The sequence below is a fragment of the Lepisma saccharinum genome, chromosome 1, assembly GCF_977018435.1.
Source record: "Lepisma saccharinum chromosome 1, izLepSacc3.1, whole genome shotgun sequence".
Classification (NCBI taxonomy): Eukaryota; Metazoa; Arthropoda; class Insecta; order Zygentoma; family Lepismatidae; genus Lepisma; species Lepisma saccharinum.
Window position 1 is genome coordinate 216,186,971 of NC_139229.1, and position 13,587 is coordinate 216,200,557.

The 13,587-nt window shown below is 37.3% G+C and overlaps 1 protein-coding gene across 1 annotated transcript; it reads left to right on the forward strand.

The window, feature by feature from the left end:
• Positions 1-421: 421 nt before the first annotated feature.
• On the forward strand, positions 422-1,902 carry LOC145991689 (cuticle protein 19-like). The gene is made up of 3 exons (XM_083127750.1): positions 422-468; positions 1,061-1,123; positions 1,574-1,902. Exons 1-3 carry the CDS (start codon positions 454-456, stop codon positions 1,826-1,828), a joined length of 333 nt encoding a protein of 110 aa, XP_082983876.1. The 5' UTR covers positions 422-453; the 3' UTR covers positions 1,829-1,902.
• The last annotated feature ends 11,685 nt before the right edge of the window (positions 1,903-13,587 follow it).

Here is a 13,587-nt window from a genome sequence, read left to right on the forward strand (position 1 = left end):
GGTATTCAAGCAAGCGGGCTTGAGATACTAACGCAGACATTCGTGATTTAAAACAAACGTCAGTTTTTGCAGATGTAACGAACGCTAGCTACGTGATGGATATTTCTTTGCAAACGACAAATACAATTGGCCGCGAACATGGCGGCTGTGCGCATCCTGACATCATAGGAAACCCACCTTTTAGGTATTGAACAATTGGAAAAATATTACGGAGAATGCATAATGCAATAGACTTTCAATGCTTCTTCATGCGTTCCTGTATTAATTCTGCTCGTTGATAACCAACATCGGAAGCTGATATCTAGCTAAAAGCCTAATATGCAAAGAATTTCGATACGTTTTCATCAGCTTTCATGAGTTTTCTCTTCCGTTCAGCTCAGTATATAACCTACAAGCTCAACCTCTTTCCATCGTACTTTGACGGAATCATTCTTAGGGTCAAATTCAACAACAATGAACACCATTGCCGTAAGTGCCACAGTAACTAACTGTGTACTCAATTCACGTAGAACTTATTTATGCTTTGTGTTGTAATAATGCATTCTGACATGAAATGGTTGAGCCGTTACCAAATAATGTTATTGCATTGTGAAGTCTAAATATTTTAAAACTTTGGCAGCTGAATGATACTCTTATAACGAAATTTTACATTCTTTATATAGCTCTCTTACAAGACACGCGATGAATACAGTACCAATTATGCTTGATCTCTAAAGTTTCCTGTGAAAATTAAGCACCAACACACACACACACACACACACACACACACACACACAACCACAGAATTATGTGCGTGTGATGCTTAGTGCGCTAAAATAGAGATAACGTATGCAATCGTGAAATTCGGAAGTGATAAATTAATACCCTGATCTTATCATACAATGCAGCTTCATAATGTACATTTTAATATACTTACAAGCGTTCCACTAATATTGGGCAGACAATATTAGAGTGAGGTCCTTAAGATTTAGTATACTTTCAATGGGTACATTGATACCCTTATCACACATTCAAAGGCGTACTATTTTATTTTAATATTGAACATTCCTTTAATTTTCAGATTTTATTTCTGCTTTGCGCCGTTGTAGCTTCATCTCTAGCTATTGGTGCCATCGACTATTACGTAAGTATTTTTATTTTCATGTATATATTTTAGTTGTGTATATTCAGTGTTCAATAAATTCGTTAGATAGGAAGAGCTATGGTTAGATCAAACAGTTCACTCCTAAATAGCAAACGCATTCCTACTTTCCATTTGGAAACTACAGTTTACCTTTAACTACGTAAAACTTCCTACGTTGTTTTTGTAGCATGAATTATTAATCAAACTATTAAATAGAATTATTAAAGAAATAGGAAGAAATATGATTGATCCCTCTTTGCAAGTTTGACTTAATTTCAAATATACCACATTAAATCCGATAAGTGGGAGCTTAACTATATTACTATTCCATCAAAGCATACTAAGAAATCCCTCCTCGCATTATTTATAGTATTTATGAATTCAATTTTAGTCACTTTCTGTAAGGTTGTTTGCATGAGATGTATTACCTTCTGCATCTTTATTCAAAAGGCCTACCCTAAGTACCAGTTTGGATACGCAGTGAGCGATCACCTCACAGGAGACAACAAACAACAGACTGAAGTTCGTGATGGTCACGTTGTGAAGGGTCAGTACAGCCTTGTGGAGCCAGATGGCAGTGTCAGAGTAGTCACTTACGGAGCTGATGATGTCAATGGGTTCAACGCTGTTGTGAAGAGGTTGGGTCCAAACCTTCATGCTGGATATGGACTCCACGGTTATGGAGGCTATGGCTTGCTTGGTTAAATTATCTGTATAACTTATGACCACTCACATTGTACAGAAGAGAAGTATGTAAAAATGTTAATAAATCTATAACATTGAAACACTGTTTCTATTTTTCCCAATAGGATGACCATGAAATTGGCTATTTACCCTTATGTTTCCTTGTTAGAATAGTTGCTCATATGGCATACAGATAAAACAATCGAATCTTACCAAATTATTTAATTATAATTAATCGTACAGATTATGTGATAGTTACAAAACTTGATCCTTGATATATGAAAAACGTTAAGTTGTGAACATAAAATATATAAACATGTAAATAGTATCTGTACTCATTTTGACACTAACTGATTGGTTGATTGAGATTTTGTTTTATGTCCGCTTAATTCACAGTAAGGCTAATTGGAACTGGACCTACAGTTTAAAGTGGGATCCGAACAACTATGTTCTTCCACTGGGTATTCTGACACTAATTATATCATTTCACATCAACTAATCGTTTTAATGGAATTATCAGTTTTCTGCTGAAACAAGTTAAATTTTTAGTTTCAACAGGCAGTATTGGTACAAAGAATTAGTTTTCTGTTTGCTTTTTAGAAAAAAAACTTTCCCCCAGGAAATATACACAGTATTATTAAATATTATACAATATATATTTGTTTCTGATATTATTACTCGTGTCAATTGCTTTTAGTGAGTGACTTTGAGGAAATGCCATCTCCTGACATGTGTAAATTACTCCAATCCATTTTCATTTCAAATTTCACTTTTGAATTCTATTCATTAAGAACTTTGACGTGAATGTTTTCAACAAGCTAAAATTGCAATATCGGTGATGTTGTTCACTTTTACAAACACCTCCCATTCTGAGTAATTCAAGATCGTTTACAGATTTGAAATCAATCGCATTCGCAGCAATTTACGTAGCTTTTATATTTGTTTAAATTGTCTATTTGATTCTATTAAAACCCCTTCCTTATGCCACACTACACATAACTATGTGACTTATCCAATGAGAAAGAACATTCAAAGTGGCTTCTTGCCTGAAGCAAATTGAATAAGTTCTATTGGCATTGCTATTGACAGGGAAGGAAAGTATAATCTGTTTTGCAGCTAAAAGTTGGACGTTGCTTACGTCTCATCGTAAGACATCGGACTCTTGCAGAAATGGCTGTGCAAGATTTTGCTTTCAGTTTGCCCAAACAAAATACAATTGATTTCGGCCTTTTTGTTGCTCTATCCTTTTACATTCGTTGGATTTACTGAACTAGTCCACGATCTACATGTTATTCTGAATAAATTAATTCGAAATGTATGAAAACTTGAGTTTGTTTGTATGGTAGTCACTTAAAAAGCTTCGAAGAAGGTCTACAAGCTGCCCGATTAAATTACTTTTAAGGGCCTACCGGTGGCACAGTGGTATAGTCGTCACTTTGTAATCAAGGGATTCCGGTTCTCGGATGGAGGCACATATTGGATCGGATCCCACTTTAAACTCTAGGGCCAGTCCCAATTAGCCTTACTGTACATCAAGTGAGTGGACTTAAAGCACCAAATCAAGATCAAGTAAATCAAATTATATTAACTTCATGGTGTGCTTCTGCGTACATTTGTTACGTTGTTACAAACCTGCAGGCTTCCACTTGGCATTATTTCTTTTCATGTCCATTCACAAGCACTGTCAATGATCAGAGTACGAGTTGGTGTAGTAGGGACCTTTGAAAGGAATATTAAAAGGTCAGTTAAAGTAATAATCAGCTTACTCTCCTCTTGACATCTAAATTTAAGCGAGTGTAATCTTCGAGATATTGGTTAATTCCTACTAAAGCACAGGGGTTTAACCAGAATTTTCCCTGTGGGAGGCGTAAGTTCGTATTTAAGGGGGTGTAGTAAAAGAATGACCACAAAGTGAGCCTTTGTAAAAAAAATGGTTGCTGCTACTGATATTTGTGGCATGTTAGAGCAGTGTTGGGTGTGTGTGGATAGACAATTTGTCACCAGTAAGTTAAAACTGTCTTCATGTTGATGAATGCGCCGGTGTTTAGGGTAATAATTTTATGATAAAAATGGAAATTAGTTCTCATAGATATTAAATTTTTTACTTCATGTTATATATTTTATCTTAGAGGTCCGTGTGCAAATGGAGATTGATTTTATACTTTATTTGAGCGAAGGTAGCTCCTACAAAGTTGAGGTAGACCTTTCTCGTCTTTAAATTTTAAATTCTTAATGCCAACAATATCTCTTACTTTTGTTCAGTCTGAGAAATTTCAGGACAAGTATATTTACTATTTCTATTCCATTACTCCTTATTATTTTCCTAAGTAGTGTTATTGGGGTTTTCATACTTATACGTATATAATTACATCAGTTTTGATGTAAATTTGTAATCTTGAATATTAGTATAATTTTGCTTTCCTCGTTTATTTCATTTTTCTCTACAAAAGACACAGTAGGGAAGCTAAAAACTTTGCTTTAAGTTCGCTTTGTTATCAGGCTAATCATGGCTGGACCTATAGTTTAAAGTGACATCTAAACCACACAATTGTTTCCTCCTTCCCTTATTTCATTATTTTATTACCGGGGTGTAAGTAAGAAAAGGTACTAGCGAGAGGTTTAGTAACAAGGCTCAGACCATTCTATGTTCGGAGAGACGCCTCCGTCCTCCAGGTACATACCTGCGCTGTCTTCCTCGATGTACACACACCTAAACAACCAAATCCAATACTGATCCCGAAATTCCCTTCCGATCTTCTCAGATCGGTTCGGTTGCTTCGCTATACAAATTCCAATACCTGTCGATTCATATCCGTCTGTCAGGCTGGTACCTTTCCACGGACGAGGCAAGTAACGGAATTTGTAAGGTCTGCATTCCAAACCGACGAGAACATCCTGTCTCCGTAATGTTTCGTTTCAAGTACACCTTCTAATTTTTACCTACAAGTCAACATACCTCCCTGTCAAGAAGCGTCATCTCCGATGGTCGCTTGTCTGAGTGTATCATTTATTGGTTCATACATGTTAGCAATTCCTGTGAAACGATATAGAAGTACATCAAGAAACTATCAAGCCTGGTAAGCAAAAAATTACCAGTACCCATCCATAATACTTACTAGTATGCATAAATAATGCATAAACAACTAAATACCCATTAAGAACCAAAAAGCAGTAAGTTAATTAATTAAACCTATGAGTATAGTTCATTATAATACATAACCATAACCATTACCAGCACAATAGTTTTTTTTTGTTTTTTTGTTTTACGATGTTTTTGTCCCTTAAATTGATTATTTTAATATTACGTTATCACTGGTGTTCTTGGCATCGACAATGAAAACTTAAATCATGATGCACTATACACTATAATACTCAAATAGTCAACTCCTTGAACCAAAGTTTATAATCATTCACAAACCTGAATGAAATAATATTCACTTTTGATAAGGCATAGTTTACACTGCATGCCATAATTACACTATGTATGTAATCACTTAGATAATATTCACTGTTTAAACACATTGTGTTCAAACCTTAAGGATTCAATACGACATTATTTCGTATCATTGTGTTTATTTTCACTTAATCACATTGTTTTATCATCTTGAGGGTACCAGTTTCTTCTAAAAGAATTCACGCAATGATCGCAGATCAGTATCATTTCGATTTCCCGTGTTCTGAACTGTTCACGTTTGTCCATGCATAGAAATGTATCTGACTTCGTAGCACAATTGGGACGAACCTAGTTCCTGTACTTTATGTAGTCTATTGGGACTTCACTAGGGATTGAAGTGGTGAACTTGGCGTTTCCAGTTCTTCGAACTTCTTCATTTTCACACCTTGGTGCAACTTGTAATGATTGATGACAACCTGGGCAGCTGGGATGCTCTGGTGAATTGACGTTTGGAACATGTAATGCTACTAATTGGGCCTGCTGGGAAGGATTTCCAAGTTCGTGAAATACTTGCCTGCTATACTAAGGTGTTGTAAGCTGGGAATCAGATCACAGTGGAAGAATCACATGTTGTCCTAGGTGAGAAACGTCTTACACTTCTTTTCCAACTTCCGCAACTGGGACAGAAGGTTCGTCTTGGATGCATTGTCCTGTCTTAGCAGTATCAATTTGAATGTAATAGACACACATTCAATGAATGCTGTTCCTTCTTTGTCCTGTCCAAACAAAGTGTAGCCTCCGGGAACATTCTTCTTGACTTGTCGTTCTTCTTTCTATTCTCCAATACGGCAAGTCCATCGTCCATCAAAATCGGGGGGGGGGGGGGATGCTCCGAAATTGGATTTAATCTGGAGGTGTATTCTGTAGAAGGTGGAAGACAATTTGGCGGCGTTGGTCCTCGAGTTTTCCTCTGTCGATCTTCGACGATGCTCTGGTGTTGTAGGTACCTGTTAGAGGTGGTCTGAGCCATTGAAATGAAGGAGAAAGAGAAAATAAGGATAGGAATGTAGTAGATATTGGACATACACCAATCGACATGTACTCAGCCAATTGTAGGGCGGCTTTAGAAGTTCACTGTCTGCCTGCTGGACAGGGTGTCTAATCCATTGGCTAAGTGCAAGTCGGTGGTGATGTGCCTTAACAGATACTGTCAAAGTGATGTGATGGGATATCGATACAAGATTGTTTAGCCAGCGCTTTGGAAGAAGAAGGAATAGGGGGTGGTGCCGTTGATGGTCTGATATGTCTATTTTGTGCTATTCTTACAGGACTTATTTGTTCTTCATTTGTGACATTTATACCGCGAGCTTGAGGTTTAGGTTTTTGTCGACTGGTTGTTTGTTGTGCAAGGGGACGACAACAAAAACAGGATTTAATTTTACGAACAAAACATGCCGTAATTAATAAAAATAAGATAGTCCCTACAATTATTAAATATATCGCTGTTGCTGTATGAGACGCAGTTGTGAAGGGCAGTGCTTTATTATTATTATGATTATTATTACAATGAAACACAAGAATTATCAATCTTTATGAAAATTAATTCATTTTCTATTCTCACTCATATGTATTATGAGGAATTCGTTATATATATGGAATCACCAGAATTGCAGAAATTGTGTACTAAGGGAAATCAGATACGCTCAAGTGCGCACTATACTTAAATGGCTATCTATGAAGATATAACCTGTCCCTAGCATCATTAAACTTCACATAAGTGAAATATTATTATCACGAGCGTAAATTCATACATACTGTACATAAATATAACTTGTGCACTATTTCATTTAAATTATAACAGGAGTGTATATTCTTCAATATACGTATGTACATTGTCGTAGAGAATTTACACTAAATATCCTAATGCTCGTTAGTCTCGTAATGTTCTAATGGCTCTATTATATAAGTTTCTTGCATAATCGTGTTTCACTGTAATCTTCGAATGCAGATGATGTGAGTTTTGGAGAAACTGCTTACATGCGAAACTTCTGTCACTTCTGCTAGTTGCTTGTTGTTCATTTGATGTCACTTTCAGGATGACGTCACGCTACTTCGTTCCTTGGTCGCTGTAATAGGAGATGTACGTGTTTTGTTGATATCGCTCTCTTCCAAGTCGAGGAGGCGAGTGTTGCAATCTTCATGAAAAGAAACCAGTTTATTCAACGAATGACAGTTTGGCGTGGTTATCACGAAACTCTATTTTTGAAGAGGATATTCAAATTTCCTGTATATTTTGATAAGATTTAACAAAATAAATGTATTTAGGTTTTAATTAAACATGGATGCTTCGAGTGGACTGCTTGTTTTGTAGCGTCGCTTTTCTTCCCCTTTGACTAATCGCGACGATGACGATGAAATGATGGAATGACAACGTTCTTTCCCATTTGGCTTTCTGTGGAATGATGTCCCTTTGACTTCTGTCTCTTCGGTTTCTGACTGTTCTGCAGACATTTCGTCGATGTTATAATTTTCTTCTTGTATTTTCTCCTTTTCTTCGAAGAAGGGTTTGATTCTTGTTATGGAAAATGTGTCGATTTTATCCTTTCCTCGGCCGTCCTTGTACCTTATTCGTACGCTGTTGGCATTTTCCATTTCCAGAACTGTACCATGTATTTTGAAGTAATTTGCGAAGTGCTTAGGTACATTTCGTTTCGGAACTGTGTCTAAAATTAGCACTTTTTGTCCAGGTTGAAATTCAATATGCCGTGTGTGTTGGTCTGAGTACTTTTTCTGTGTTTTGAATTTCTTCTGGAGATTTTCCTGTGCTTGTTCACGCATCGCTTGCAATATGTCTAGGCGTTCCTTGTTCGAGTGCTGCAACGAATTTGGATCTATTCCTAGCAATGAATCCATCGCATTCTTTGGTTCGTAACCGTACATAAGGTAATGTGGAGAATATCTTGTTCCTGTGTGTACTTCTGAATTTATCGCAAACGTTATGGCCGAGAGATACAGATACCACTGTGCACATTTTTTCATTACATACGGTCTCAGCCTTTGCTTTAATTTCTGAATGTGTCTTTCGGCGAGTCCGACTGTTTCGTGGAAGTCTGTGTTTGCGAATCTGAGTCTGACGTTCAATATTTGACTCAATTGTTCCATGATTTTTGAAGTGTGCGCTGGTGCACGATCAAGCGTGATGTTGTCTGGTACACCAAATCGCAAAATGATCTGTTCCATTAATGCATTGGCGATCGTTTCGGCGTCAACTGAAGGTATAGATGTCGTTACCATGTACCTGGTCGCTTGATCAACGCAGATGAGAACGTAGCGATGTCCGTGGTTGGCTGTGGCCTGCAGTGGACCGCACGTGTCGATGACCCACTTCCTGGCTGGGGTGGCGATCGGTTCGAACGTCTGAAGGGTGAGCTTCTTTGGTCCGAAATCTCTCTTCGACATCTGGCATGCGAGGCAACTTTTTGATTTCATGTACACCCATCGTTTTAATCCTGGGAAGTAAAATCTTTTCCTGAAATTTTCATACGTGGAAGATGGTGAAGCGTGAGCTGCATTGTATTCACTGCAATGAATCTTCTCGAAAATTTCATCTTTTAATTTGTGTGGAATGCACAAGAGAAGTTCCTCTGTCTTGTTGTATCGATGACGTCTGTACAGTTTGTTGTCTTTGATGACGTAATACTGTGCTGCTCGTACTACTCCTGGATCTTGCATCGGATCGTTGTTGATGACTTTAATGATAGGGCCGAATAATGGATCGTCTTCTTGATGTTGTCGAATGCTGAAGTGTTCGTCCTCTAGGTGGAAAATTAGTTCAGGGTTGTCTTCACTGTCGGCGGGAGCTTCATCTGCTGGATAGCGGCTTAAAGTGTCTACAAGGGCATTTTCTGATGACTTGACATGTTTCACATCGAAGGAAAACTGCTGTAGTTCCAGAGCTCTTCGTGCCAATGGACCTGTCAAATTTGATGCTTGTCGTAAATATGATATGGAGTGATTATCAGTTATTAAAGTAAAATGGCTGTTTAGCAAATAATATCTAAACGCTTTTACTCCATAGCCACTGCGAGAAATTTTAGTTCAAATATCGATTTCTTCTTCTCTGTGTCGGTTAATCTGCGGCTCGCGAAGGCAACTGGGTGGCGTGAGCTTCCGTCTTCCGAATCTTGCCAAATGCTGGCTGCGAGGCCAACTGTAGACGCATCGGTGATGAGGTAGGTCTTCTTGTTTTGAGAATACGGTTTGAGAACGGGAGAACTGAGAATTTTATCCTTTAGTTCATCGAACTCTTTCTGGTGCTGCTCTGTCCACGTGAACGGAACGTTCTTTTTCAAAAGTTTATATATGTTATCCGCTAAAAATGAGAATCCGAACACATATTTTCTAATGTAAGAACAAAGTGCTAAGAAGCTCTTCACGTGTTTCTTATTGCTAGGTGTTGGAAAATTCTTGATTGAATTAATGATTTTGTCGGAAATTTTCATCCCTTTCGCAGAAAGAAGATGTCCCAAAACTATGGTTTCTGAAAATGCGAACTTACATTTCTTTATTCCAACTGTCATGTTTGCTTTCCTAATCCTATCAAATATTTGTTGAATTAGGGAGAAATTCTCTTGAAAAGTGGAAGTTTCTATGCACAAATCATCTAAATAGGTGGCTACTTGATTGTCGGGAAGACCACTAAATACTATGTCCATTAGTCTATTCATAAAACTACTGGATGTCTTCATGCCCATAGGTAAGCATTTATAACGGAATGAACCACAACCTGGAATTGCGATGCTCGTAACTGGACGTGATTCTTCTGATATTGGAATTTGAAAATAAGCTTGAGCCATGTCCAATGTAGTGTAAAAAAATTTACCCGCAAGACGTGCTAAAATGTCATTGGGATATGAAACATTGTATATTACTTTATTAATTTCTGAAAAGTCTGAAACTAGTCTGTAGGTTCCATTTGGTTTCTTAACTAAGAATATGCGATGATGAAATGGTGAGTTTTCACAAGGTTCAATGATCTGTTGTTCTTGAAGTCTTGTTATTTCATTTTTCATTTTTTCCCTTAAATTTATGGGTATGGGAATTTGCCTAGCAAATGGAGGAACACATTCAGCAACATCTATGTGTGCTTCCATTTCGTTTGTTTTAGAAAAGCACTCAGGATTCCAATACATGATATCCGCATAATTGTAAACTAAATTTTGAATTTTGAGCTTTTGGTCTTCTGTTAGTTCTGGATTTATATCAATTTGTTTAACGTCATAAAATTTCCTATGTTTAGTGAGTCGTTTTAAGGTTTCCTGGTCTAAATTTTCGTCACCTTGCTCGAATAAATGATGTACTTTATGACCACTATTTGCATTCGCATTGACGTTCGTGTCATAAATTTCAGAAATTATTTGGTTACTTCCTGCTGAACCAATTGGAGTGTTTTTCTGTATTACTAACGGATGATTTTTTGTGTTTGTTAGCAAAATGTGGGGTTCTTCTTCATTAACTAATGCATAAGGTGCTAAAATATCTAATGAGTCCAACAATTCTTTATTCGGTTCAAATGTGTTATATTTAGCCCCAATCTGGATGTTTTCTAGCCGTAATTTTACATAAGTTGAAGATTTCGGTTTTAATGTTATTTTATGTTTTGCTACAAATGTTGAACTTTGATTTAAATCTAACATTTGAAATATTTGATCAGGAATGGTGTGTACTTTGCTTTCGTCACTGGAAAATTGCCATTTTGGTGAATACCCTAATCTCTGCAATGAGATCGTATTATCTCCTAACGATATGTTCGCTTTATGTAGATTTAAAAAATCTGTGCCCAAAATTGCATACTGGAATTTTTTATTAGCTATTCTGAACGGGTGACAGTAAAATTTCCCACCGATTCGGAATCGTATGAAGGCAATTTGTCTGACAGTTATGGAATTTCCACTTATTCCTGCTATGGTTGAATTTATGTCTATTCTTTTTGCATTTGTTGGAACCAAGGTGTCATTTATTATACTACAATTTGCACCTATGTCTACAAGTACTTTACAAGGTTTCCTATTTACTGTTGCTTCTAGAAAACTAAGATTATTCTGTTTAATTATGGGAACTATATGTGAACTTTTCCCCTGACGACCGTTCCCACGTTCATAGGGTTTCAATAGTTTAAAGAGGCATTAGGTGATTGTTGTTACGATGAACCTGTCTGATTGTAATATACTTGTTGATTATATTGCTGGGCTGTATTTTGTTCACGTTGAGGGCAACAGTTTTGACAGGGTTGCCATCTCTGAGCTTGTTGAGGGTGTTGTCTCTGGAATGGCCTACAACCTCCTCTACGGTAATTTGAACGTCCCCTGTTCCCACGTTGGTAACCATTGTTTGAATTATTTGATCTATAAAAATTGTTACTTCTTTGGGAATGTGAACTATTCCTACCGTTATATCTTTGGCGTGCAGGAAATCTATTATTAGTTCTAGTAGGCTGTGATCGATTTCTGAACGTTTGTGCACTATTCTGAAAATGATTAATTTGGAGTTTATTCATTTTAATTTCCAAATCTTTTAATTGATCTTGTGTTACAAAGTTTTTTTCTGTTTGCAGTTGACTGTTTATTTCCTGTTGATTATTTGAGCTAGTTTGAGGTTCTTTTATGGGAGGTTGGGTTACTATGTTTTGCAATCCTATCTGATTTGTTGATGCAACTAGACCTTGGGTGTATTTAAGCGCCGCTAATTCCCTAGCTTCTCTGTACGCTTGCTCTTCCAAAAGGGTTTGTTTTCTTTGCAAGTTGTTGATGAACCGTAGAAGTTCATTCACCGAATTAAAATTCTTGTCGGAAGCTACCTGAAGGTACTGGGTACGTAGTCCCCTCACAATGTAATAAATTACCTGATCCACGGATGCTTGGGGGAGATATTTCTGAATCAAGGCATGCTTACGCAAGATGTAAGCTTGCGGGGTTTCCTGAATTTGTTGGACTTGTTCCTTTAAGAAATCTTCAACCAGGAGACGTTGACCAATGTCCCTAAAAGTGTTGGTAATTTCTGTTTTGAGCGTTTGATACTCCTTATTTGCATAATCTGGTTGAGATTTTATTCCCGTTATTAAATCTAAAGCGATTCCAGTGAGGAATAAAGGCAAGAAATATTTTCTTTTTGCAGGGGTCCAAGTTAATGCATCCGCCATATTTTCAAAAGTTGTGAAAAATTGATCAACTTCTAAGGGTTTTGCCCCTGAAAACTTTTCCGGTTGAATAAAATTTGGTATGTTCAATGCCATGACTTCAGTATTCTTGACAACGGTGGAAGGAATAATGGCAACACAGTCCGTGGAATGTGCAGTGTTGGTGGAAAACTGCTGTATGTATCGCGACCTTGCCCTGGTGACTGGACGAGACGGTGAAATCGGAACCGTTTGTTCCGCCAGCTGTTGAATCCTCGTTTACCTGTCGATTCATATCCGTCTGTCAGGCTGGTACCTTTCCACGGACGAGGCAAGTAATGGAATTTGTAAGGTCTGCATTCCAAACCGAAAAGAACATCCTGTCTCCGTAATGTTTCGTTTCAAGTACACCTTCTAATTTTTACCTACAAGTCAACACAATGTACCTTCTCCGTGAATTGAACCCGGGACCCCTTGATTAGAAGATACACCGTTACCCACTACGCCATCGGGGAGATCTAATTTTAGCAGGTTTATTTACATTTCTTCAGGTTCGTGTACATGACTTTATTAATTGCCATGCTTTACTTGAGGCTATGTAAGGTATCGGCCTTCAGAACGATAATTAGTATCCGCATTTAATCTCATCTGAACAATTGTGATTTTGTGCCTAAGGACTCACAAACATCCAGAGCCGACACTTTTATGATGAATCGAAGCTCTGAAATTACTAACACATCTGATGCACTGCAATAAACCCATTGCTGTGACGATTTTAGATTATATCGAATATCAGGAATGGCTACTACGTTTCACCTAACAATGGCCAATTATCAGTGCCTAAATATGTGGAACTATTTTTCAGCAGGTTTCTATCCTTTAAAATGGAGTGGAAATAAGTTTGATTTAATTTGATTTAATTTGTTATTTAACGTCTCTTTTTGCCCCTTTTGGCTAATCCCGACTAAGAGGATGAGTGATGATGTTATGGTGAAATTGATTAAGGGACACTCACAAAAAACGCATCTGCCCGGCCGTCATTTGAACACGGCACCCCTAGCGTCTTAGGAGTGTGTAATGGAAAGAAGTTTAAAATAAAAATCGAAATGCGTAAAAATTAAATAAGACTAAGATTGTTATAAAATAATGTATTGATGTAACTATGTTTCTAGTTATCTGGAAAGAACAACTCGTAAGCAGATCACAAGCAAT